The sequence below is a fragment of the Lagenorhynchus albirostris genome, chromosome 16 (genome assembly GCF_949774975.1).
Source record: "Lagenorhynchus albirostris chromosome 16, mLagAlb1.1, whole genome shotgun sequence".
Classification (NCBI taxonomy): domain Eukaryota; kingdom Metazoa; phylum Chordata; class Mammalia; order Artiodactyla; family Delphinidae; genus Lagenorhynchus; species Lagenorhynchus albirostris.
Window position 1 is genome coordinate 25242722 of NC_083110.1, and position 26840 is coordinate 25269561.

Sequence of the window (26840 nt, forward strand, 5' to 3'; positions counted from 1 at the left end):
TACTTTACAATATTATCTTTCTTCCAGTTATTCCTAAAAAGCAGGTTGTTAGAGCCTAAAAGCTCATAACAAACCTACCTTTGTAAATCTGAAATTTTGCATTTACAAGACAATGTAAATCTGCAATTACAAAAACAGTAAGTGAAATAACTGTGTTCCTGAGCTGGTGGGATGACCATAAATGACTAAAGTAGGAATTAGTTGGATAGGACACAGACATGCTGGTTGGGGACTTTGAAACACAGGGAAGTCCTGGAAGGTAGCAGGCTGTAAAGTTGTCCAAGAGACCCAGAGTCCAATCCACCCCACAGCCACTGTCTTTCCCCAGATGAAGGCTGAAAAAGCTAATTAGTACCTATACCCAGCTTTATGTCAGTCAAGAACAAACCTCTCCCTGGGCCCTGTTCAGGTCAGGCCAGAATACCATGGATGACTTAAAAAATTCCATTTATTGACCTCTAAATATAATAAAACTAAGAGATCTGCACAAATATTTTAAGAGGACTTCGACCTTGTTCCCAGTGCTATGATCACTGAAGTCAGTTTGCTTTTGTTTCTGTAGCCTCTGTATCTGTTTTCTGAGCCGCTAAGAGGACTTCTCGTGCCCGTTTCCGTCGCAGCCTCTCAGCATTTGTGATCACCATCGGATGCAGAGGGAAAAAGCCAGAAAGACCTAAAAGTAACAGTATTTTCATTCATTATAACAATACAAGCTAATGTTTCCCTGGGAACTCAGCATCACTGAACTGAGGTCTAACAGAGACCTGATCTAGAACATAGATTCAAATCAAGTTCCTCACTCAACAAAATGTTTTACCTCTTCCCCCAACTCACTTCCTTCCGTTTACTGCAAGGTCACAGTGGATGTTGTCTAGTTCCTAACACTATTTTCCTTACTTGGAAACAAAAAAGAACTGACAGATAGCCATTCAAGACACACCGTTCCCATTTTTTAGCATAAAATCTCAGTCATCCAGAAAGTCTCATAAAGGAGTCTACAAAAGGAATCTCCAGATTCAAAATGGCAATCAGATCAATTTCAGTTCTCACTCCAGTCCTGATTAGCCTGGAGATAATGAAAATCGTTCTTAATTCCCATCATCTTGGAGCTGATTTCAATTTAAAATCCCCTCAGAGAGGTAAGGCTAGAGCTGAGTTACCGAGAAGCTTTTCCACAGGCTTAGAGAGGTGGGCTCCACAGCCAATCCAATGCCGGATCCGGTCCAGGTTGAGAGCAACGATTTTCTCTCCATGACTGTTGGGCAGTGGATCATACGAGCCCAGCTGCTCCACGAAACGGCCATCCCTGGGGCACTTGTTGTGAGCAGCCACGATGCGGTAGAAAGGCCGGTTGGTACAGCCACCCAGGGTAAGGCGGATAGTTAAGTGGCCTCCATGGTAGGCCTTGCAGAGCAGAGTACCTGTAGACAAATAAGTGGTTAAGACACAAGAATCGAGGGCACAAAACCGACAAAATGAGATAGATGAAATGAGTCCCCTTCCTCCACTGAAAGGTCCTTACTTCCAACCAATTCTTGTCAATCTGACTTAGATACCGTTTCTTTGTGAAACTCCTCTTATGCACTCCAGCCATCCCCCAACGCACTCAACACTGGCTCTGGACCATGTCGGAGTCCAGCTGCCTCATTTATAAAATTGATGCCGTTTATCTCATAGGGTTTCCGCGAAAACTTAAAAACAAAACAAGAAAACCACTGAGGAGAGGGTCAAAAGTGTGCAGTTTCAGGTACTGGTTGCCTCTAGCTCGTCTACGAGAGCGCCGCTCCACCCAGTCCCGCACGCCCTCTACCCCCGGCGACCGCCTTTAAGGTCTCCCGGGGCCCCCATCACTCACTGAGCTGGACCATAGCGCAGCCGGCAGGCGCCGGGGCCTGTGCACCAGCTGCGACGCCTCGGAGCTTCTCGCCTCCCGCGCGGATCCGCTCTACCGCCTCGGTGGCGCGGAGGACAGCCAGGAAAGGTCAGCGTTGAGGAATGGCCGGCCTCCAAGCTCCGCGACCCCAGGCCGGGCGCCTCGGTGCCGGAAGCGAACGGCCCACTCGCCCCGCCTCTTCCGCTTTTCGCCCCTACACTTCCCGTAACGCAACACAGTGGAACCTAACGTACCTCAACTGCCGCAAAGGAGGGGAGCTACAGTTTGGGGCCGGGTAAGTGCGAGAAGCGCCCTGTGGTGTCTCCCGGCCCTCACTGGCCTTTGGGTTCCTGCCAGAGGGAGGAGTAGTGGACAGTCCTGGGAGCGGCTAAGAAGTGCTAAAGTGCTCCACAAATCCATCCTTCCAGCAAACTTTCCGAGCACCAGTTAGGGCCAAGGCGAGCTGCCGAGAACGCAAAGATGCGCTGTCCCTGCCCCCAGGAAGCTTGACAGTCTGGTAGGGGAGATGGTGAGGTTACACCAGAGTAACTAGGGGTGGTCAGTACACAGTCCTGGAGTGAGCGGAAGAGAAAGTGAACCTGATAATTCCTTTGTGCCTCAGGAAGACTTCATAAAGGAGGTAGTGTTAGGACTGAGAGTAGAAGGACTATAAATGAATGTAGAGTTGATTTTACCGTTCTGTGTTTACTAATATGCCTCTCACCTTCCCTCCTGCTCTACCTCCCTCCTGTTATCTCAACCGCCTCCTTTAAAAAATGAAGGAGGGGAGCCTTTATTTCTGGTTTTGCTGTAAACTGATCCGGAGGACAGGGGTGAGGTATGGTTCCTTTGTCATCTCTAGCCCTAGAATAAATGGCCTCCGTTGTGAGGAGTTTTGCATCTGTTATAGGGTAATGGACTCTTCATGGAGCCCTTGTGATTTAGATCCATGAAGATACCTTCAGCAAAGACCAGTCTATTAAGCTTCTCTGTTCACTGTTGGATCCAAAGGATCTGGCCAACTCATATGCTCTTTGCTCTAATGCAGTGACCCAGCACAGCATTCTTCCTTTCCGCCCACCTTAGAAATGATGCCTTAATTCCCAAGTTCCAGTAAGTGAACCTGGCCAACGACCTTAGCAGTTGACCTCTTTCAGGAGTGATCCTGATAAGCTTTCACCAGAAACCCTAATAATGAAGCTACTATACCTTACTTATACACACACACACACACACACACACACACACAGAGTTATATTCTTATATATACCTCAGTATACCTTAACTGATGAATTCTGAATCTCTTATTTAGATTTTTTTATTGCCATCCAGTTTACTGTCAACCACTAAAACATCCAGTAACATAGACATCCAGTAAGATAGCCAATGGAAATAAGTGAATGGGTTTCAGTTTGTGCTGAAGATCCTTTTTTCTTTATCCCAAGCCCTCATATGGTGAAACATCCAGGGTATAATTTCTCTGGGAAGGAAAGGAGCTCAGTGTCCCATACAGAAAATTCTTCAGGTGGAAGGATGTCAGAAAGATGGATTTCCAAAGCCAACTGTCTCCTGTACCATGTGGATCTCTGCAAGCAGACTCTCATCTTTCAATTTCAGCTGCATGAGAGGAGGAAGGGAAGGACACATGTCATACCTGATATACCTATGTGGAGACCCCACTTTTGCGGAACCACAGCTAAAGAACATAGTTCCTCAGGATGGAATTGACTCTTCCTGTATTCTCTATTTCACAATAACTCCATTAAAAAGACCTCAAAACATCGTGCTGGTTACATGGATGTGTTCACTTTATGAAAATTCATCACGTGGTATGAACACTCACAATTTGTGTATGTTTTTGTAAAATAACTTAAAGTTTATTTTTAAAACTGTTTACCTTATCACCCAATATATCTTAACTAATGAATAATGTTCCTATTTGGCAAGTGAGAGAAAGGAATGAAAGACACAGGAATCAAAGACATTAGACTTTAATTTTAAAATCTAGATGTGTAGTAGACACATCTAGTCGCCTACTGAAAACCCACTCTCTCCCTTCTTTTACTAACAAAATCATTTCTTTCCAGGGCAGCAATGTAACCAACTAAAAAGCCACATTTCTTGCTTCCCTTGCAGCTAGGGGTAATTTCAGTTGTTGCCAATGAAATGTAAGGTAAAGTCATATCTCTTTAAAGGGAGGTGAAATAGCTAGCATGGTCCCTTTGTCCTTTCCCTGCCTTGTTCTTTATTGTGCCTGAAACATGGATATGATAGCTGGACCTACAATGGCTGTCTTGCAACTATGAGGGATGGAAACTGCATGTTATGATTGGTGAAGCAGAAAGAAAGAGGTTGGGTCTCTGATGACACTGTGGTACCAATTCTGGACTTTTCATTAGATGAGAAAAATAAAACTCCTAATTTGTTTAAGCCACTGTCTTCCAAGTCAAATTACTTGCAATCATAACTGATAGACTAGACCAGGGGTTGGCAAGCAATTGCTCATGAGCCAAATCCAGCCTGCTGCCTATTTTGTAAGTAAAATTTTATTTGAAATGCAGCCATGCTCATTAGTTGGTGTATTGTCTATAGCTGTTTTTGCACTACAAGGGAAGAGTAGTAGTTACAATAGAAACCATGTAGCCCACAAAGCCTAAAATATTTCCTGTTTTGCCCTTTACAGAAAAAGTTTGCTGACCCCTGGACTAGAGCAACACCTTCATTTTATATGTGAGGAAAATGAGGCCCAGGGAGGTTAACAAAAGATCCCGCATGGTAATATGTGGGGTTTTATTCCAAACCCAGCAGCCCCATGATAATGGCCAAAGACGGTAAGAAAATCCTCTAGAAAAATATTCATATCATGAAATGCTGTAAAGTCAAGTCCTGAATTAAGCCAGCACCTTCCCTCCAGTTTACCAACCTCAGTACAGTATGAACAGCAGAGGTATCTGCATCATACCTTCATCGTGTACTTGTAGGCCTGCTCAGCTTCCAGTTGCCGTCCAGCCTGAAAAAAAGAGCACCGCCTGGTGATGAGGACATATCATAAATATTATGAAGGGAAAGTACATAAGCAGAGGATTTATACCTTCTTAGTTAAGAACCTCTGAATTCAAAGTGGGAAGCAGGAAAATGAAAGATGGTAGGGAAAAGCAGATGCTCATATATATATAATATATATATCCCTCCTTCATTTCAAAAAGCTTAAAGACAACTTGACCTCTCTTTTTTTTTTTCCTGAAAGCACCATGAGTCATTTGTTACTCTCAGGATTGAAGCTATTCTGTTAATAACAGCTAACACTTACATAGTGCTTGCTTTGTAGTTTACATTGTTTTTAATTGTTTACATTTTTAAAGTGCTTTACTTTCATACATACCACTATTATTTATATTTATATTGTATCAATATACTATTGATATTTACATGCCACTAGTATCTATAGTTCCCAGTTTACAGATAGAGAAACCTGGGCACAGAGAGGATAAATAACTTGCCAGGGTTATGAAGCTAATAAGTGGAAGAGCCAGGTTTTAAAACAATGCAGCTTGGCTCCAGAGTCCAGGTTTTTAACTACTACCATTTATCCTGTCTGTATGCATTAGAAAAAGCAGATACTGCAATTACTTCCATGAAGATCTGGATATGAGGTGAGAACACTACTTCTCCTAGTTATTTCTTGTATGAAGTAATCATGTAGGACTTAAATGAGAATAATATGATTTCACTAGTATATTTCATAAGCTTGTGCATAACAAATTAGCTGCAGTATTGAGTCACTTCAGAAATTTTAAATACATAAATATGAGAACCACAGACTGTTCAGGTTAGAAGGGAATTTAGAGAATATCAAGTCCAATTCTCTGATTAGTGCTAGTCCATGGTAAATTTTTACTAGTTCACAGAAGACTTCATTACCGTAAAGACTTTCCTAAAATATTTAAACTTTCAAGTGTTCCTACCTGAAGTTCACTGAATTCCAGGGGCATTTTCCAGTACATCTTCCTTTCCTATCATTATTACTTTTGTTTCACTTCTGTCATAGGGAGGCAGAGACCCAAAGGATGGAAGGATCCAGAACAGGCAAAATTTTGAAAAAGAATTTTTTGTTTTGTTATGTAAAATGCTTCAGTAAACATCCTTGTTCATGTTTTCTGGTATTTTCCTTAGGAATGTATCTATATATAAAATTGCTAAGTTGTAGATATGAATGTGACTAAATAACGCCATATTGCACTTCAAAGTAGTTGTACCACTTAACATCCACTAGCAATTAGGACAATCCTTATCAATGTTGGTAATATCAAACTAATTTTTCCTAATCTTATGGGTGTGAATTTCTGTCACATAATTATAAATTGCATTTTCATGGTTACTAGTGAAGCAGAACTTCTTTTCTTATATTTATTGACTTTTACAATTTCCACTTCAGCAAATTATATATTCCTATCCTGTGACCATTTTTCAATCAGATTGTGTGTAGGGTTTTTTTCTTATTGTAGGAAATATTTATATATTCTGGATATTAATCCTTTATTAGTTATAAATGCTGCAAGTATTTATAATAAAGTCCTTAAGCTTTATTTTAGTGCCTTTTGTTGTACATGAATTTCCAGTTTAAAAGTTGTTAATTTATTGATATTTTTATCTTTGTCTTGTGCTTTTATAGTCATAAGGAAACCATGCACACCCAAGGGCAAAGAGGTATCCTCCATATTTTCTTCTAAAGAGTCTAAAGTTTTAGGATTTAGACCTTTAAACCAGCTGGAATAGTGTGTGTGGGGGGGTGGGGTGGGGGGGTGAAGTAATGACTACTTTTTTTTTCATATGGATAGCCAATGACTCCACCACTATTTATTGAACAGTCACTCCATTTATTCCTCATTTTGGTGGGCTGTTTAAATTTTTTTTTTTTTTTTTTTTTTTTTTTTTGCGGTACGCGGGCCTCTCCCGTTGCGGAGCACAGGCTCCGGACGCGCAGGCTCAGCGGCCGTGGCTCATGGGCCCAGCCGCTCCGCGGCATGTGGGATCTTCCCGGACCAGGGCACGAACTGTGTCCCCTGCATCGGCAGGCGGACTCTCAACCACTGCGCCACCAGGGACACCCTGTTTAATCTTTTAAAAATAGATTTATTGAGGTATAATATATGTACCATAAAATTCACTAATTTTAAGGTTCAACTGTGCAACCATCACCACAATCCAGTTTTAGAAGGTTTCTATTACTCCCCAAAAGTTTCTTCGTGCCTGTTTTCAGTCAATGCCCATTCCAACCCTTGGCCCTAGAATCACTGATCTATTTTCATCTCTATAATTTTCCTAATTTCATATAAATGGTATCATATAATATACAGTCTTTTGTGCCTTCTCTTAATTAGCATAATATTTTTGAGGTTCATCCATATTGTTGCATGAATCAGAATTTCATTTTTATTGCTTAATAGTATTCCATTGTATAAATATACCATATTTTGTTTATCCATTCACTGATGTGTCATTTGGAATGTTTCCAGTCTTTACCGATTATTAAATGCTGTAATGAAATAGAGAAATCTTTGTGTAGACATATGTTTTCACTTTTCTTGACTAGATACCAAGAAGTGGAATTGCTGGGATATATGGCAAGTATGTATTTAACTTTTTAAGAATCTGCGAAACTGTTTTCCAAAGTGGTGTACTAATTTGCAATCCCGCCAGCAATGTATAAGGATTCCGGTTTCTCCACATCCCTGTCAATAATTGCCAGTCTTGGGCTTCCCTGGTGGCACAGTGGTTGGGAGTCTGCCTGCCGGTGCGGGGGACACGGGTTCGAGCCCTGGTCCGGGAGGATCCCATATGCCGCGGAGCGACTTGGCCCCGTGCACCACAACTACTGAGCCCACGGGCCACAATTACTGAGGCCTGTGCGCCTGGAGCCCGTGCTCCGCAGCAGGAGAGGCCACCGCAGTGGGGGGCCCACGCACCGCAGCGAAGAGTGGCCCCTGCTCACTGCAACTAGAGAAAGCTCACGTGCAGCAACAAGGACCCAATGAAGCCAAAAATAAATAAAATTAAATTTAAAAAATTAAAAAAAAAAATTGCCAGTCTTTTCCATTTAAGCCATTCTAATGGGTGTGTAGCGTGGTATTAATTTATGTTATCTTAATGAATTATCTTTTAAATTTTGACATAATTTCAGATTAAAGTTACAAGAATAGTTCTCTCCTCTCTGTATATACACACATGCACACACATATACATGTGTACATGATACATAAGTATATATTTTAACTTTTCCTGAACCATTTGAGAGTAAATTGCAAACACGATGCAATTTTAGACTTCAGTATGTGTTTCCTAAAACCAAGGACATTCTCTTACATAAACACAGTGCAATTATCAAAATCATGAGATTAGTACAAATATAATACTATTATCTAATCTGTAGACTTCATTTAGATTTTTCCAAATGCCCCAGTAATATCTTTTATAGCAAAAGAAAATCCAGGATCATGCCTTTTACTCAGTATTCATGTCTTCAGTTTCTTTTAATTGGGAGTAGTTCTTGATTCTTTTTGTTTCATGATATTGGAATTTCTCAACATTATAGGGCAGTAATTTTGTAAAATATTCCTCAATTAGTGTTTGATGTATCTTTATGATTATATCAGGTTATGAACTTTTAGCAGGAATACCTCAAAAACACTGTTGTGTTGCCCTCAGTGCGTTCTATATTAGGAGGCACATGCTGTTTATCCCAATAATGGTGATGGTAACCTTGATTATTTGTTTAGATGGTTATCTGCCACGTTTTTCTACTATGGCATTACTGTGTTCCCCCTTGTAATTAATAAATATCTTGTTGTGAAATACTTGAGACTATGTAAATATCTTCTTCCTCCTTAAGCATTCATCAGTAGTTTCAGCATACCTTGTTACCATATGACCCAGCAATCCGACTTCTGGGCATATATCTGGAGAAAACTCTAATTTGAAAAGATACATGCACCCCAATGTTCATAGCAGTACTATTTATAGTAGCCAAGACACAGAAGCAACCTAAATGTCTGTCAACAGATGAATGGATAAAGAAGATGTGATATCTATCTATCTATCTCCAATGGAATATTACTCAGCCATAAAAAAATGAAATGATGCCATTTGCAGCAACATGGATGAACCCCAAGGTTATCATACTAAGTGAAGTAAATCAGACAGAGAAAGACAAATATCATATGATATCGCTTATATGTGGAATCTAAAAAATTGTAGAAATGAACTTATTTACAAAACAGACTCACTGACATAGAAAACAAACTTATGGTTACCAAAAGGAAAGATGTGGGTGAGGGATTAGCAGATACACACTACTATATATAAAATAGATAAACAACAATGTCCTCCTGTATAACACAGGGAACTATATTCAATATTTTGTAATAAACTACAATGGAAAAGATTATGAAAAAGAATCACTTTGCTGTACACCAGAAAACAACGCAACACTGTAAATCAACTATATGTCAATTAAAAAAAAAAAAGAAGTGGCAAGAGTGAGAATCCTTGCCTTATTCCTGAATTTAGCAGGAAGACTTTTAGCTTTTCACCAATGAGTATGATGTTGGCTGTGGGTTTGTCATAAATGGGCTTTATTATGTTGAGATATAGTCCCTCTATACCCACTTTGATGAGAGTTTTTATCATGAATGGATGTTTACTTTTGTCAAATGATTTTTCTGCAACTATTGAGATTATCATGGGAGTTTTAACCTTCCTTTTGTTAATTTGGTATATTACATTGATTGATTTGCAAAAGTTGAACCATCCTCGTGACCTTGGAATAAATCCAACTTGATGGTGGTGTATGATCCTTTTTATACATTGGTGGATTTGGTTTGCTAATATTTTGTTGATGACATTTCCACCTATATTCATCAAAGATACTGGCCTGTAATTTCTTTTTTTGTAATGTCTTTGTCTGGTTTTGATCTCAGGGTAAATGGTGGCCTCACAGAATGAATTTGGGAGTGTTCTGCTCTCTTAAATTTTTTGGAATAGTTTGAGAAGGATAGGTATTAGTTCTTCTTTATTTATTTTGTAGAATTCCCTTGTGAAGCTGTCTGGTCCTGGACTTTTATTTGCTGGGAGTTTTTTTTTTAATTTTTGAATTTTATTTTATTTTTTATACAGTAGGTTCTTATTAGTTATCTATTTTATACATATTAGTGTATATATGTCAATCCCAATCTCCCAATTCATTGCTGGGAGATTTTTAAATTGCAAATTCAATTTCAATTCTAGTTATCAGTCTGTTCCGATTGTCTATTCCATCTGGACTCAGTGTTGGCAGGTTGTATGTTTCTAGAAATTTGCCCATTTCTTCTAGTTTGTCCAGTTTGTTGGCATATAACTGTCCATACTATCCTCTTATGATTTTTTGTATCTCTGTGGTATCAGTTGTTATTTCTCCTTTTTCATTCTTATTTTGTTTATTTGGGTCCTCTCTCTTTTCTTCTTGGTAAGCCTGGCTAAAGGTTTATCAATTTTGTTTATCTTTTCAAAAAACCAACTCTAGGTTTCATTGATTTTTTCTATTATTTTTTATCTCTATTTTATTTACTTCATCTCTGATCTTTTTTTTTTGCATTTGGTGTTGCTTTTATTTTATGAAAAAGCTCATTTCAAACCTACATTAAAACTAAGCTGAATACAAAGTCTTAGCGAAGGGGGTCTGGTGATTCTTTTTACAAAAACATGGCCGCTGTCCTTTGGCCTTAAAACTTCAGGAAGGGCACTTCAAATGGCTTCATCTTTGCACGTTTCAATGCCAGAGTATAGGAATAGACCTAGCGTCTACTGTCAGATGTTCATCAGCTACCAGAGCATCAAGTCTCTTCAGCAGGTCATTCTTTGGTAAGGAAATTACTTCCACAAATTCTCCAACTCCTGGCTTTGGCTCAGGCCTTAGGTTTTCAGCATCATCTCCATTGATAGTTATGGTCATGATGTGTGTGGTACAATTTGACAAACCTGGATCCATACATACAGCTGGAGAACATTCAGCAACATCTCCTTTATAGCCAGTTTCTTCCTCTAGCTCCCAAAGAGCAGCTGCTTCTAGGCTTTCGCTGTCATCAATGAGACCACGGGGAATTCTAAGCAGTAGCCTCCCAGTGGTGGTCAGAACTGCTTTACCAGAATGATACATTCATAATGAAGGGTTCTTTGAAGCACTGGGATAACCGGCCACACCATCAGCAGACTGTCCTTTCCTAGTTGTCCACCTCACAGTTTCCCAAGTTCTTGTTTTACCAGTAAGATCCCTGTCAGTTGTTTTATCAAGCCTGACCCAGGTTCCTTCTGAAATTAACTCTTCTGAAATAATAGACTGGTGTTTTGAGAAGAATCTGCTGGTTCTAGTTTTCCCATTTTCAAACTAGTTAGTCTTTATAGTCCGCAGGCAAGAAGTTCACGCTACTCCCAGGCATGGGACAAAGGGATCGGTACTCCTTTGGGCTGGGGGGGGTGGGGGGAGGTGAAAGCATGGGTCTGGGGCCATAGTCTGAGGAGATGTGGTGCTACTGCTCTCTCTAATCTTTATTAATTCCTTCCTTCCACTGACTTTGGGCTTTGTTTGTTCTTCTCTTTCTAATTCTTTTAGGTGGTAGATTTGGTTGTTTATTTGAGACTTTTCTTGTTTCTTGAGGAAGGCCTATATTGCTATGAAATTCCCTCTTAGAACTGCTTTTGCTTCGTCCCATAGATTTTGGAAAGTTGTGTTTCCATTTTCATTTATCTCGAGGTATTTTCTGAATTCCACTTTGATTTCATCATTGACCCATTGCTTTTTTAGTAGCATGCTGTTTAGTCTACACGTGTTTGTTCTTTTTCCCATTTTTCTTTCTATAGTTGATTTCTAGTTTCATACCACTGTGGTTGGAAAAAATGTTTGATATAATTTCTATCCTCTTAAATTTGCTGGGGCTTGTTTTGTGGTATATCGGTGTTTCAGGAAATAATCTTGGGGGAGGTCATCTTTAGAACTCTACCTACCAAAAGAAATTGTATACGATTTTCTTTTTGATCTATGAATTAATTAGAAACATCTTTTTAAGTTTACAAATGTATGTGAGTCTTTTGGCCTATCTTTTAGTTGTTGATTTATAATTTTACTGAAGTGTGATCTACATGTATTCATTGAAGCTCTCTTTGTGGTCTAGCATATGGTCAACCTTTATGAATAATTCACTTGTGCTTCAAAAGAATATGTATTCTATGAGTAAGTACAGGGCTATATAATTAGTGTTTGAGCTCAACCTTGTTGTTTTATTCAAATCTTACACATCCTTAATTTTTTCCCTATTTGATCTAGCAGTTTCTGAGAGAAGTGTATTAAAATCTTCCATTTTGACCCTTTTAGTTTAAAGATGAAGAAACTGAGGCCCAGCAAGTTTAAGTAACTTCCCCAGTATCCCACAGCTAGTTGTGGCACAGCTGGGGTAAGAACTCAGGTATTTCTCATATTGATATTTACTCCCAAGAGAAAGTCCAGTAATTTTTATTCTGTTAGTTTCTCTTATAATCACAATATTCCCTGTCAGTTCTGTGTTGTATTGGCCAATGGAAAACTGAGGGCCACTCTCTTTATTCCCAATTTGAATCTTAGGCTAATGTGCAAGTTATTGAAGCAAGTTATTTTAATTATGGGAGGGTTACTTTCTATAGGTAAAGCAGCTATCACAAATTCCCACAATTACACACACGCACACAATTTCCCATCTATTTCAAGGATAAGCACCCTCAGCCAGCAGTTCAACAGGATGGAATGATTCAGAAACACTAGTAGAGTATCTCCTTTGCTGGTCTTTGACCTTGTTACATTCTGATACAATATCACTCCCATTTTAAATTTTTTTAAAAGGAAAACAACTTTAATGAAAAAGGAACTCAGGTCATTAAATATAATTAAATACATTTAAAATATAAATACCATGTCTTTCCTGATTAGTATCAGGTAAATATCTAAACTATGTGTCTGAATAGCTAAACCATCTGTCTGAATTCTGGTCTCAAAGAAAAATCTTAGAGACAATTACAAAGAAGATGCTTCATAGCATCAGGTGCATTTTTTAAATGATGGGACCTTTTGGGAAAATAACTTCAGTCTATTAGATTTCTGTTGTTCCTATTGTTGGTAATTCATTTATGGCTACACCCTTATAGTCTACTTTGCCTTTCTTTTTATCATTAGATTCTTATATAGTTTTCTAGACCATATATGACATTTTTGTAGATCCAGAGCATAAATAGGATGACTATACAATCCCAGACTTGAGGTCCTAAACATGAGAGTGAAGGCAGGCAGAGTGGTGCTGAGGAGGGCAGAAGGAGAATCTCTCACCTTCCCCAAGTCTAATCTGCCATCCCACTGCACAGCCCTTGCACATCTCCTAACTGCAACCCCAGACCAAGATCTGATCTGTACATGCTCCTTCATCTTGAGTCAGGGCACACACTGGGCTGGGCTTAGTTTGTGTGGTTTGGGCTGAGGCCTGCTGAGCAGCTCAAAAGTGCCACAGGGAGCCCACCCCATCTGAAACCCCCACTGACGGTCAACCCCAATCCACCCCATTACCACTCACCTGAGACCACCAAACCCAAATGCCTCATTCCCATTTTTAGAATCTCCTTTCCAGACAAACACACCTAAGTATATGATTTTCAAGCACATCCTAAGTAGAGGCTTCCCAGACATGAACTCTCCTTCATCATCAGTATAATGACCACATCTGAAGCTCATCAAACCTCAACTATCATGCATTGGTCGCCTTCCCACTATCTCTTTCTTTACTTGGTCCCTCACCCCTCTGCTCTACAAGGGCATTGTGTAAGGATAATAATTACTCACTTTCAGGCAGACCAGGGCCAGATATGCCCATACTTCAGCATTGTAGTTGTTCAGTGCATTGGCTTCAGAGAGAGCATCCTCAGCCTCTGTGAGCTCATCCAGCTTGATAGAAAAAGAAGATAACGTGATTTGTTAAGTCAAAGTAGTTTTCACTTAAGCCAGCTGGAATCTGTTTAGCTGAAAATGCTATGTCCAAATAATATTGATATATGTGACCCATACTAATAATTTTCAACTTAAAAAATTTTTAGCAACAGAACTCTTTCTTCAAACAAAATCATATGTGGTGGTGTTACAATATATGAATGAGTTAAAAGTAGAACTGCTCTGATTAGAAAGTCAGGTACAGGAATCTGGAGCCCTGCCTGCTGGGCTCTTGAGTTACACCCCTCTCTTCTTCCTTCTCTCTATAGCAGGCCCATCAGGGCATCCATGAACCATAGAACTTCAGGTGCCAGGGTTGGAAAACCAGAAGTATTCACTATCATGTGTGCCTCATTCAGTGATTTCCCCATACACAGTGGGCTGTCAGATACATTTGTAGTTTTACATTGTACATCCCTTTTTTAAGTTAAAGTCCTATTAGCCCATCAAAATACTATTGTTTAGAAAGCTTCTCTTTCCCCTAATATTAGTTATTGACAGCACAATCTTGAGCAATCAATACAACATTCAGAGATTCTAGGGCATTCCCTGAGCTCTGGGCACATGGATATCATTGCTGCTCCCTAATACTGTGAGTCTGTTTTGTAAAATCTTCCAAAAGGCCACCTAAGGAAAGGATAAGATACCTCTCTCTCCCCAGTAAAATCGTTCTTCATTTTTCATGTTTTAGAAAATAAAATAACTGGTTTCTAGGCCCAAGACAATATGAAGAATGGCCTTTCGGCAATGCCCATACCTTGGTCCACACTTTAAATGTCTCAGAGATATTGATTCATTATTTAATCAACCTATACTTGCTAAGGATTTATTTTACTCTGTGTCAGGCAGTATGCCAGATACTTAGAATAAAAAGAAAAAATACAACTTTTGCCCAAAGAATTCACTGACAGATACGTAAAAAATTAAGACAAAATGAAAACTCAAACACATAAAGAGTTCTGATAGAAAATAAGCATTTCTATAATAAAAGCATATATATATATACATATATATACATGTATATATATACATACATATATATACATAAATAATCTAGTGGAGGGACAAAGGAAAAGAGGAATAATTGTACCCCGAGATTAAGGGATGGCTTCAGAGAAGAAACACTGCTGAAGTCAATCCTGAAGGATAAATAGGAGTTTGTTAGCTATACTTCAAGGCATTCCAGGTAAGAGGAACTTCATATACAGAGGCACAGAGGCTTCAGAGAGCATGGCATGCTCAGGAAACTCTTAATATGCTTGTGTGGCTGGAGAAGGGAGGGAAGGGAGAGACAGAGAGAAAGCGAGAGAGAGAAGAGAGAAAAGAGAGAAAACAAAGGAAGTGATAAGACCAAGGAGTTAGGAAGAGACCAGATCATTCAAAAAAAATCTGAATATTATTCTGAAATAAGGGGTAGTCACTGAGGAGTTTAAATAGGGAAGTAACCTTGTATTTGCATATTTTAAAGACCACTTTGGTAACAATGCAGGAGATGAATTGAGGGAGGACAGGAGAACACCCTAGCAGGTAAAGAAGGGATGAGGCTTGAATTAGAGCAGTAAAAACACAGATGGAGAGGAGACAGTAGACTCAACAGACATTTAGGAGACAAAATCAATAGGATATTTGATGACTAATTAAAAGTAATAGAATTAGACTAGGATAGTTATTAAGTTTCTGGCTTGGTTGACTGGATTCATTATAGTCCCATTTACTAAGACAGGGAATACAGGAGAAGGTACAGGCTTAAGGAATGTGAGAATCCTTCTGAGATAAGTTAGGTTATATTTTGGATATGTACATTTTGAGGTGTCTGGGGGACCATCAAATAGAGCTGTCTATTACATTGTTTGATATAAGGGTCAGAACATGAAAAGTGTTATGAATTGAAGCTTTAGGATTCATTGGGGCACAATTGGTAGTTAAGACCACTAGGGTACATGATATTTCTTAGGGAGAAGAAGTAAGGTGACAGGAGAAGAGCTGGCTATAGAACCCAGGAGGACCCAACAATTATGATGGGCAAAAGACTAGGAGCCAGCAAAAAAAGCCTGAGAAGGACACCAGAGAGGAAGGCGCGGAACTGGAAGGATGTGAATGCAATATTGTGGAAGTCAAGGGAAGAGAGGGTTTCAAGAAGGAGGCAGTCAGCAGGGTTAAGTGCCACAGAGACTTCATCGGAGGGTCTATTGCATCTGGCAATTAGGATGTTATAGGGGGCCCCCATCAGAGAAGTTTCAGCAAAGCGTTAAGGGGTATACACCTAATTGCAAGGAATTGAAGGATAAATGGTACCTGGGAAAGGAACAGATAATTCACATGATTTCAACTTCATTAGTGATGAAAATGTAAATTAGGATATATATCAAATTGGAAAATGATAGTGCCCATTGTTGATGACTTAACAGTAAAAGGGACTCTCACACCTGGCAGAATATACATCAGTTTACAGCCTTTCTAGAAAGTGAGTTGACACTATACTTAAAAATTTTTTCTACATTCTTTATGAATGTATCCTAAGGAAATAACAGAATTAAGCACAGAGATTTATGTCTTAAGAATGTTTATTTCTGCTTTATTTATAATATATAGATGTAGAAACTAATGACATGTCCAATAAGTGGTTGGTCAAATAGATATGGTATATCCACACATAGGTATAGCATGACTAAAACATTGACTGAGGGGCAGAGATTACTTGGATACCTTAGCAGTGGGACTTAACCCAAGTTTTTTTGAGTTTCTATATCAATGAAAATATTTTTTATGCTACTTAAAACAAATAGAAGCATGATTTATGCTGAGTAGTTTGTACTGTTGGTTTCTTGTTCTTCTGAAAGTGCTGTTAGGTTTCTAACAGCTACGGATGTTTTACATCCTTTCTGGGAAGGTGGAGTGGGGGCATATGGCTTCTATATAAGTGATCATGTGTCCTGGTTGGCCTGGGACACTACCTGTGTCCCAGTGTAATTATTAATATCACCCTTTTCATTCTCAGAAGTGTCCTGGTTTGTATGATAAATTACATGATAACCTTACTTATGCATCCAAACCAGGGAATACCATGCAGTTATCAAAATTTATGTTTTAGACTATTTGATTATGTGAGAAGGTACCAATGCTATACTGTTAAGTAGAAAAAAAGATTCCAAAGCAGTAAATATATTATTTACAATTTTATACATTAAAATTACTTTCAGGGCTTCCCTGGTGACGCAGTAGCTGGGAATCCGCCTGCCAATGCAGGGGACGCGGGTTCAAGCCCTGGTCCGGGAAGATCCCACACGCCGCAGAGCAACTAAGCCCATGCGCCACAACTACTGAGCCTGCATTCTAGAGCCCATAAGCCACAACTACAGAGCCCGAGTCCCACAAGTACTGAAGCCCACATGCCCAGAGCCCGTGCTCCACAATAAGAGAAGCCACTGCAATGAGAAGCCCGCGCACTGCAACGAAGAGTAGCCCCCGCTCGCCACAACTAGAGAAAGCCCGCATGCATTAACGAAGACCCAATGCAGCCAAAAATAATAAATAAATAAACAAAAGAACTTTAAAGAAAATTACTTTCACATACGTACGAAAAAAGACTGGAGGAAAATGCATTCAAATGTTAATAGTGGTTATCACTGAGTGGTGGGGATTATGGATACTTTTATGTTTTCTTCATATTTTGTATCATCCAAATTTCTATAACTATCATATTTTACCTTTATGGTTAAAAAAACAGCAATGAGAATAGGAGACAAGGAATGTAAACAATTCTTTTGGTTAAGGGTAACAACCAGGGAGGTTGTTACTGTTGTTATTGTTTAATAAGAAGGGGAAAAGTACAGGGAAAGAGGGGATTGGGAAGGAAAGCTTAAAAATGTAAATCAAAAGAAAGAAAATATTAAGAAAGTGAGGGATTAGGAGAAAAGGAGAGGGATAGAATCAAGAATACACGTGAAGAAGTTAGACAAGAACAGAAGAATGCATGCGTCTTTCAAAGATTAGAGGAAAGGAGGGAAGGGTGACTAAAGAGTTTATAGGGGCAGTGGAACAAAAGATCTACCAGAAGCTGTAGCAACTCCTCCTGAATATAGAAGGGACACAGAGCCTATCAATTAGTTTCTTTAATTTAATTGAGTAGATTCTTTATATCCTATATCACTTTTCTCTTCCAGATAACATAATAAAATTACAAGCTTATGTACCAAATAACATGAAATTTTTTATTATATAGCTTCATGCTTCAGTTTTTGTGGGATTTTTAAAGAATGTTTTATTTTTGTAGTTCAGATTGACCTTCAGTTTACTGAACAGCTTTGAAGAGCAACTTTTCATTAGAGAAGACTGCCCTGATAGCCTTCCTACCACCATCCAAACTCCCAGGATACCTGGAAGGCCAAGGAGTCAAGGTCAGCTGTATACACAGGCTAGTCTCAAGACCTGATCCTCTTACCTTATAACAGGCGATTCCCAGTCCTAGCCAGGTAAGGCATGAAGGCGATCTCTTACAGACTTGCAGGTAGGTTTTCTTTGCCTTTTCGTACTGTAGAAAGAAAGCACCACTAAGCTATTGATCTGGAAGCTTCAAACACTGCATTTCTAGGATAACCATGAGGCTTCTGTAATTGTACTCCACACCAATCTAAGTTAGATGAGTCCTTGGATTATGTATATATATGTTTATATATATATATATTTAAATATATTTTATATATATATATATTTTTTTAAAATATATATATTTTTAAGACAACTTTTTAAGAGAAGTTTTATGTTCACAGCAAAATTGAGAGGAAAGAACAGAGATTTTCCATTTACCCACTGTCCCCACACACGCATAGCCTCTCCCATTATCAACATCCCTGACCAGAGTGGTACCTTTCTGTTAGTTAAGTCAAGCTAAGAATGCTTCTACTACTTTTAATAAAAGAAAGCTAAAATAATAGCTAAAATAACACTTACTGAGTTCTTAACAACTTTTTTAGTATCATAATGGTTAAAACCACAGACTCTAGTATTAGACTGCCTGGATTTGAATCCTGCTTCTATTAATTACTGGTTATCTGATGTTGGGCAAGTCACTTTACCTTTGGATGTAAAAGTGTCATCATCATATTACTATTCTTACTCCACAAAGATGGATGTTAATGCTTGAACTGTAATCAGGTCCCAGACAATGACCTGATTTACATAGTTACTCCCTATCTCTATTCCTCACCTCTTTCTCTTCCAGATATATCTGCCCCAGTCGCAGGAAGATGAAGTGCATCTCAGAAGCATCCACTACAAAACTAATGGTTCGCTCATAGCATGCCTTGGCCTCAGCATGATTTCCACTCAGAAAATAGAGATGGCCTTTCACGCCCCAGACGTTAGGGTTCTAAGAAAGTGAAGAACAAGTAGTACATGGGATGAGGTGGTATTTAAAAGTACATTAATGATCTTTGTTTAACATTTAAATTTAGATGAAGTCCATGTTCTTTTGCAAATTAGAAAGAGGGCCATTCAGTTGCACTGGGAGATACTGTTCTAGGACTGCCCTCTCATTTTTTTCTTGCATTCTTCAAAGCCATTTTGTCTTTGGGGAAAATATTAAGAAAAATATTCATGCATAACCATGATAATGTTCACAATGAGAAAGTAGAAGTTCAGGAAACTTGAAATAGATAAAGTGTCTGCTAAAGAGCTGTCCTTATCCTTTCTCTGTCCTTTGTAAAAGTCATGATTGATTAAGAAAAACAAATGGAAGGAAATTAGATAAATGAGTTTACTGACAGCTGATGACCCCCACCTCTGGTAACCAGAAATCTACCTGTGATATGGCATCACCACCTTTAAGAAGGCCTACTTGTCCCTTCTCCAAACTAAACTTAAGACACTCTAGCAAAAGTTATTACCAGGTAGTCCATCTGAGCTGCTTGCTGAAGGTATTCCTCTGCTTTAGCAAAATCCTTCTTGAGTAGGTGTGTCTGGGCCAGCACCAAGTAATACTCACAGCTGGGGCCTCCATGAGGGCATAATAACTCATGTGCAAGCACTCTGTGTACATACTGCAAGGAAAACTCAGATTATAAGAAACATGTAAATGACTGTATGCTGTCAATTCCATAGCTCTCATGGTTGAAGATTATGTCTCTGATAATAAATAATAAGAAACATATTATAGAATGAAATGATTATCAATTTCAAAAGGTTAGAGGTGAATTATAAACATTCAGTATATCATGGTTCCATTACCAGGCTATTCATGTAGTAACATTTCCAAGTGAATTATCTACAGTACTGTATAATTCTGGTCTTGCTAGTCATACTAGATGAGTTTTAGCCTATTGTGTAGCAGACAAAAGCATTTCATCAACCACCCCATTTTCATACGAGGTAACATTTTCAGGCATTTGTATTTATACGGAAACTTAGAGTGAGACAAAACCTCCCTTTCTAAAATTCTAGACTCAGGATCTTAGAAACATAAATGTTTGTTTCTGACACACTCTCAAGCATTTGTTATGTTCACCAGTTTTATACTTTGGGCTATACTTTGTTTTAATATGATATAAGGCCTGCAAATTTGACAAAGTCATATGTACTTGCTAAGAAGAGGGGAAACCCTTCTTCTCCCTTTGTTCTCATCTCAGCCTATAATATAGAAACTTCCACTAATAATGAAACCTTCTTAAGAAAATACTGACGGGGAGGCTCTGCAGCTGTTCCCTCTACCTGCATACTGACTCTTGGACATGGGGGAAAAGTGATTTATTTAATTAGGGAGACAGAGAGACTATTTCTCTATTGTGAAAGGTTAGTATATTAAAGCCTCCTGTTTAACATGGCCCACTCCCACCTAGTTCATAATTCTTGCCCTGTCTTGAGTTGCCCACCCTCAAGTGGCACATGCACTCTATAGGTTGAGGGCCAAATCTCTTGCCTCCTGGATCTTGCTCTCTCTCTTACTGCTCACTTCATGGATATGTTTCTCATTTCCTATGTGGTAGGTAGACCTTACAGGATGCTCTTTTTCTCTGAGAGGAGACAGCAATTCTCCAGCTGTTCCACCTGTGACTGCATGGGTAAATCAAATCTGGGGCCAGTCACATATCCAGCCCAGTTATATCAATAAAAAATTAGTATTTTTATCCCCCCATATAGCACTGTGTATCTGTTTCCAATTGGTTCAGAACCTGGAAGGGAAGAAGGGTGTGCTTAGGCTCCTGTGAACCCCCAACACTCACATAACATGAGTTCCCACAATAAAGTAACATCAGGCTACATATGACTCAGAGTCTGATTTTGCTTTGCTGGTATTCTATAGGGAGCAGACTTGCAGTGAGGTCTCCTGATGCTCTCTGCAGAGAGTAGTTCATGTTTGAATGTTTATTCCATTGTGTCTATAGTGTGCTCTCAAAGCATGTTTGATTTCTGCGTCATACACAGTTAAGCTTGCGAAGACATCACTATGACAGAATAAGTAGTTCATTAAAATCTTTCCCTCTACTTGCCCTTTTTCAAATATTCTGACCTGCACAGCATTGACCTTCATCAAGAAGCGTATGGTCTCCATGAAGATGGTGGCAGGAGTTTGGGAAACACTATAAAGGGTGGGATGCAGACAAGTAGATGACTCTTGACATTCTGATGCTTCTGAAAATATGATATTAAAATAATAGACAATTAGATATAAAGGAAAAATTCAGAAGCTCAGACACATAGCAGGGAGAGTATTCTACTCTAATATATGAGAGAAATTATAATCTTGAAAGCAATAGATTATTCTACAGTAATGGCCCCCAAGGAGATCTTAAAGGTTCTCGAGGTTATTCTACTGGTGGTTCCAAATGCAAGCTGAATGAATAAAAGCTTTTTTTTAAAAAAAAAGTATTCAGATCTTCCTGAATGTGAAACAGATTTGTAGATACTTTGAATCTTTAGATACTGTAAAAATGAAAATTCATTGCCAGAAAATCATAGGTCTATAGTTGGCTACTTCTCTGAGCTAAATGTAAATCCTCACTACAGAAAGAGTTGCATTGCTGAGACTGGATTTCAGAGTCTAGCCTCACATGAAGGAATTTAGACAATATTACAGATAAACTAATCAACTTCAAACAAGTTAAGATTGCCATTTTGGTCAGCAAAAGAGTTTTCAACATTGTCTAGTTTGTTTATCCCCTTCGTCCAAGTGGAAATCTTTATTCTAATTACCTTTTTTTGATGGTATCTCCTTCATAAATGTGTTGGATGGTTTTTGGCTGGTAGTTGGATCCTGAGACTGTACAGACAAAATGGGTTCATGTGACTCAGACTGCAGGTTAGAGGATTCATCAAGAAATTCATCTAGAATGGATAATGGAGCTCCTAGTCCTAAAAAGATTAAATTTTAATGAGATAAAAACCTACCTTCCTACATTGTATATGAAAAGGTTATTACAGGAGATAAATACAATTAATTTCCAAAGCATAGGAAACATAACCCCTAAATATTGCATGGAAAGACTTGTTTTGCAGATTTTTTATATTTCTGAATAATTTAAAGAGTGCAAGCTAAACAGACAGCACAGCTCCTGCCACTATGACCACCAGTCGAACCCTTCTGCCAGCCCAAGTCATGATAGTGTCAAACAAATACCTATTACAAAAGCTATATGCTAAGCCTAGAATCTCAAGAATCCAGAGGAGAAGATTAATATTTAGATAATATTAAAACCCTTTAAGAACAGGAATTCTATTTTATTTCACTGTTCAAAAATCACATCATCGGGCTTCCCTGGTGGCGCAGTGGTTGAGAGTCCGCCTGCCGATGCAGGGGACACGGGTTCGTGCCCCGGTCCGGGAAGATCCCACATGCTGCGGAGCAGCTGGGCCCGTGAGCCGTGGCCGCTGAGCCTGCGCGTCCGGAGCCTGTGCTCCGCAATGGGAGAGGCCACGGCAGTGAGAGGCCCGCGTACCGAAAAAAAAAAAATCACCATCATCATAAGTAGTTATATATGAACATGGCTATATGCCAGGTATTATATTAAGGATTGTAATGTACAATCTTATTTATTTTTCACAACACTATGAGATATACTTATTATGCTCCATTAAACAAAGTGAACCACAGAAAAGTTAAAAAATTTGCTGAAGCTCTTAAACATTCCAAGCTGCCTCTCACATAAACAAATGTTTTAGGAATAAAAATAAAAAGCAATGCTGGTTAGGAAATGATCAGTGCCAGCTGGTTCTGAATCAGAAGAGGTCACTCTCAGCTAGAGAAAAAGATATGGCTTTGAAAAATAGGTAGAAGTTGGATAGGTAGAGAGGTAGGGGCTAAAGCATGGAAGTAGCAAGGTAATTATTTTTATGGGTATTGAGGATTGCATAGTAAAAATTAAGGAAAGGTAGGTTGGGGGCTAGACTGTATTGATATTTGAATGCTAGGAGTTTTCTTCTGTAGGAAAAAGAAGAGGTTTACAATGAAGAGTTTTGAGTAGAAAAACCAGAGGATGAAAGTGGGATTTTATGAAGATTACTCTAGCAGTACTATGCAGCAAGGAGAAAAAAAATGTTGATGGAGACAAAGAAGTCTGTAATAAGGCTGTTATAACATTCTGGATATTGGTAATGGAGAGTAGTGTAAATATAAAAGGAAGATGTAGGGAGCATTTTGAAAGAAAACCAAATGGTCTGGGAAATCAACTTGATATTGGGATCGGGGGAAGCTCAAGCAAGCAAGCAAGAAGAAGCAGGGATGACTCTGAGATCATGAGCTTGGGTGCGTAATATAATGATGTAGAGTCAGTTTGAGATATGAGGAGATGAGTTAACTAGTGGAAAAATCCAACTGCTGGATTCTGGAGGGATGTCAAGGTTAAAGATAGAAATCTGGGGCTTCCCTGGTGGCGCAGTGGTTGAGAATCTGCCTGCCAATGCAGGGGACACGGGTTCCAACCCTGGTCTGGGAAGATCCCACATGCCGTGGAGCAACTAGGCCCGTGAGCCACAACTACTGAGCCTGCGCATCTGGAGCTTGTGCTCCGCAATAAGAGAGGCCGCGACAGTAAGAGGCCCACGCACCGTGATGAAGAGTGGCCCCCGCTCGCCACAATTGGAGAAAGACCCAACACAGCCAAAAATAAATAAATAAATAAAAATTATATTAAAAAAAAGATAGAAATCTGACAGTTATCAGAAGTGAAAATAGAAACTGTGAGGGTAGGTGAGCTCCTAGAAAGTACGACAGTATTACTGGGAAATGATTACATCTAATGGGTATGACAAGAAAGTGAAGCAATCAAAGGAAAGCCAAACTATTGGAGATGGAGTTAATCCAACATGTATTTCAAGAAAAGAGAATGGTTAAATATGCAGACTGATCATTGAGAAGTGATGATTTTAATGAAAAAAATGAAACTGGAGAGGTGGCCAAAATGGCAGAGTAGGAAGACCCTGAACTCACTGCTTCCCATGGACACACCAAAATTACAACCACTTACAGAACAACTATCTACGAAAATGACACGGAGACTAGAAGAAAATATTTTCCACACCAAAGACTTAAAAAAGGAACCACAGTGAGATGGTAGGGGGGACAGGGACATGGTATAGTCAGGACCCACACCCTCAGGTTGGTGACCGACATACAAGAGGAATATCACAATCATAGAGGTCCTCCCCAAGGAGTGAGGGGTCATAGTCCTATATCAGGCTTCTCAAACTAGGGATCCTGAACCAGGAAGACAAGCCCCCAGAACATCTGGCTCTGAAAACCACTGGCACTTAGGATCAGGAGAGCTGAAGGACTACAGGAAATAGAGACTCCAATTTTAAAGGGAGCGCACAAAATCTCTCATGCTCCCAGTCCCAGTGCAGAGGCAGTAGTTTGAAAGAAGTCTGGGTCAGACCCACTTGCTGATCTTGGAGAGCCTATTGGATGGCAGGAGGCAACTGGTACTCCCTCTGGGGATGGAGACACTGTTGACAGCCATTTGGGGATCATTCTACCATGATAACACTGGTACTGGCAAGTGCCATTTTAGAATCCTCCTGCTAGCTTACTACCACTGGGGACTGAACCCACCCACCAGGGGGTTGGCACAAGCCATGAGCCCTCCTGGAGCTCACAGACAGCTGCACAGGGATACAGCCTAGCCCACCAGTGGGCCAGCACCAGCCCCAATTCCCGCCAGGGCTGCACAGCCAACCACACAGGAAGCCTACTGTGCCCTCCATTGGGCCCTCAGCCACCACATGAGGCACTGCCTCACAGACAACTGGGCCAGGGCCCAGCTCCGCCTACCAGCATGCCCACATTAGTTCACCTTGCCACAAAAGAAGAATGCATGCAGCCTACATACAGGATACCTCTAGAGCACATAGCTCTGGTGACGAGAATCGAGTGCCCTGCTGGGCCCCATTGGACATCTCCTACATAAGGCCATTTCTTCAAGATTGGGAAGTGTAACCAACTTACCTCCCTACCACACAGAAATAAACAGAGAATTGGGCAAAATGAAGAGACAGATGAATATGTTACCAATGAAAGAATAAGACATAACCTCAGTAAAAGAACTAAAAAAAGTGGAGATAAGCAATCTTTCCACTTCTTTGAATCATCTTCAGTTGCCTTTATCAGTTTTTTATAGTTCTCAGCAGATAAGTCTCTCACCTCCTTGGTCAGGTTTATTCCTATGTATTTTGTTTTGTTTTCTTTTTTGGATACGATTTTAAAAGGATTGTTTTTTGTTTTGTTTTGTTTTGACTTTCCCTTTCTGATATTTCATTGCTAGTGTAAAGAAATGCAACAGATTTCTGTATGTCAATCTTGTATCCTGCTACCTTGCTGAATTTGTTTATCAGTTCTAGAAGTTTTTCTGTGAAATCTTTAGGGTTTTCTCCATATAGTATCATGTCATGTGCATATAATGACAATTATACCTCTTCCCTTACAATCTGGATACCTTTTATTTCTTTTTCTTGTCTGATTGCTGTGGCTAGGACTTCCAATACCATGTTGAATAGAAGGGGTAAGAGTGGGCATCCTTGTCTTGTTCCAGATTTTAGTGGGAAGGCTTTTAGCTTTTCACCGTTGAGTATTATATTAGCTGTGCGTTTGTTATAAATAGCTTTTATTATGTTGAGATATGTTCCCTGTATACCTACTTTGGTAAGACTTTTTATCATGAATGGATGTTGAATTTTGTCAAATGCTTTTTCTGCATCTATTGAGATGATCATGTAGTTTTTGTCTTTTCTTTTGTTGATGTGGTGTATCACATTGATTGATTTGCATATGTTGAACCATCCTTGTGAACTTGGGATAAACTTGGTCATACTGTATGATCTTTTTTTACATGTTGTTGGATTCGGTTTGCTAATATTTTGTTGAGAATTTTTCATTAAATACAAAGTTAAAAGAAAAGATATGATAACTATATAAGCAGAAATCAATAAAATTAAAATTGAAAATTAATAGAGAAGATTAATGAAACCAAAAGTTGGCTCTTTGAAAAGATCAATAAAATCAATAAGTCGTTAGCCAGGCTAACTAAAAAAAAAAAAAAGAAAGAAAGAAAAAGAGGACATATTACTAATATCAGAAATGAAAGAAGAGACATCACTACAGATCCCATGGACATTAAAAAGATAGTAAAGGGCTTCCCTGGTGGTGCAGTGGTTAAGAATCCACCTGCCAATGCAGGGGACACGGGTTCGAGCCCTGGTCCAGGAAGATCCCACATGCCGCGGAACAACTAAGCCTGTGTGCCACAACTACTGATCCTGCACTCTACAGCCCATGAGCCACAACTACTGAATCCTCGTGCCACACTACTGAAGTGCACGCACCTAGCGCCCATGCTCTGCAACAAGAGAAGCCACTTCAATGAGAAGCCCACACACAGCAACAAAGAGTAGCCCCCACTCGCCGCAACTAGAGAAAGCCCACGTGCAGCAATGAAGACCCAATGCAGC

At 39.4% G+C, this 26840-nt stretch overlaps 2 protein-coding genes and 1 pseudogene across 2 annotated transcripts in view; all 3 read right to left on the bottom strand.

Moving 5' to 3' along the window:
• Positions 1–430: 430 nt before the first annotated feature.
• On the bottom strand, positions 431–2062 carry MRPS16 (mitochondrial ribosomal protein S16). The gene is made up of 3 exons (XM_060125980.1): positions 1856–2062; positions 1161–1421; positions 431–673 (listed from the first exon to the last, which is right to left on the bottom strand). The coding sequence occupies exons 1-3, from the start codon at positions 1866–1868 to the stop codon at positions 540–542; spliced, it is 408 nt and encodes a 135-aa protein (XP_059981963.1). The 5' UTR covers positions 1869–2062; the 3' UTR covers positions 431–539.
• Positions 2063–3175: 1113 nt separating this feature from the next.
• The window catches only part of CFAP70 (cilia and flagella associated protein 70), an 86926-nt gene continuing 63261 nt past the window's right edge, over positions 3176–26840 (bottom strand). Inside the window, exons 20-27 of the mRNA XM_060126370.1 lie at positions 22095–22253; positions 21412–21533; positions 19793–19945; positions 19114–19275; positions 18349–18438; positions 13764–13865; positions 4836–4883; positions 3176–3490 (exon numbers count right to left, since the gene is read on the bottom strand). Coding sequence (XP_059982353.1) covers positions 3410–3490; positions 4836–4883; positions 13764–13865; positions 18349–18438; positions 19114–19275; positions 19793–19945; positions 21412–21533; positions 22095–22253 — 917 coding nt within the window. The 3' untranslated portion in view covers positions 3176–3409. The remainder of the gene's footprint in view (positions 3491–4835; positions 4884–13763; positions 13866–18348; positions 18439–19113; positions 19276–19792; positions 19946–21411; positions 21534–22094; positions 22254–26840) is intronic.
• Positions 10630–11284, bottom strand: LOC132507324 (ADP-sugar pyrophosphatase-like; annotated as a pseudogene).

What these genes read in the sequence shown, in the direction of transcription:
- MRPS16 (XM_060125980.1), bottom strand. An exon ending in GCCTGTGGAAAAGCTTCTCG is followed by an intron (nt 674 to 1,160) that starts GTAACTCAGCTC and finishes TGTTACTTTTAG; the next exon opens with GTCTTTCTGGCTTTTTCCCT.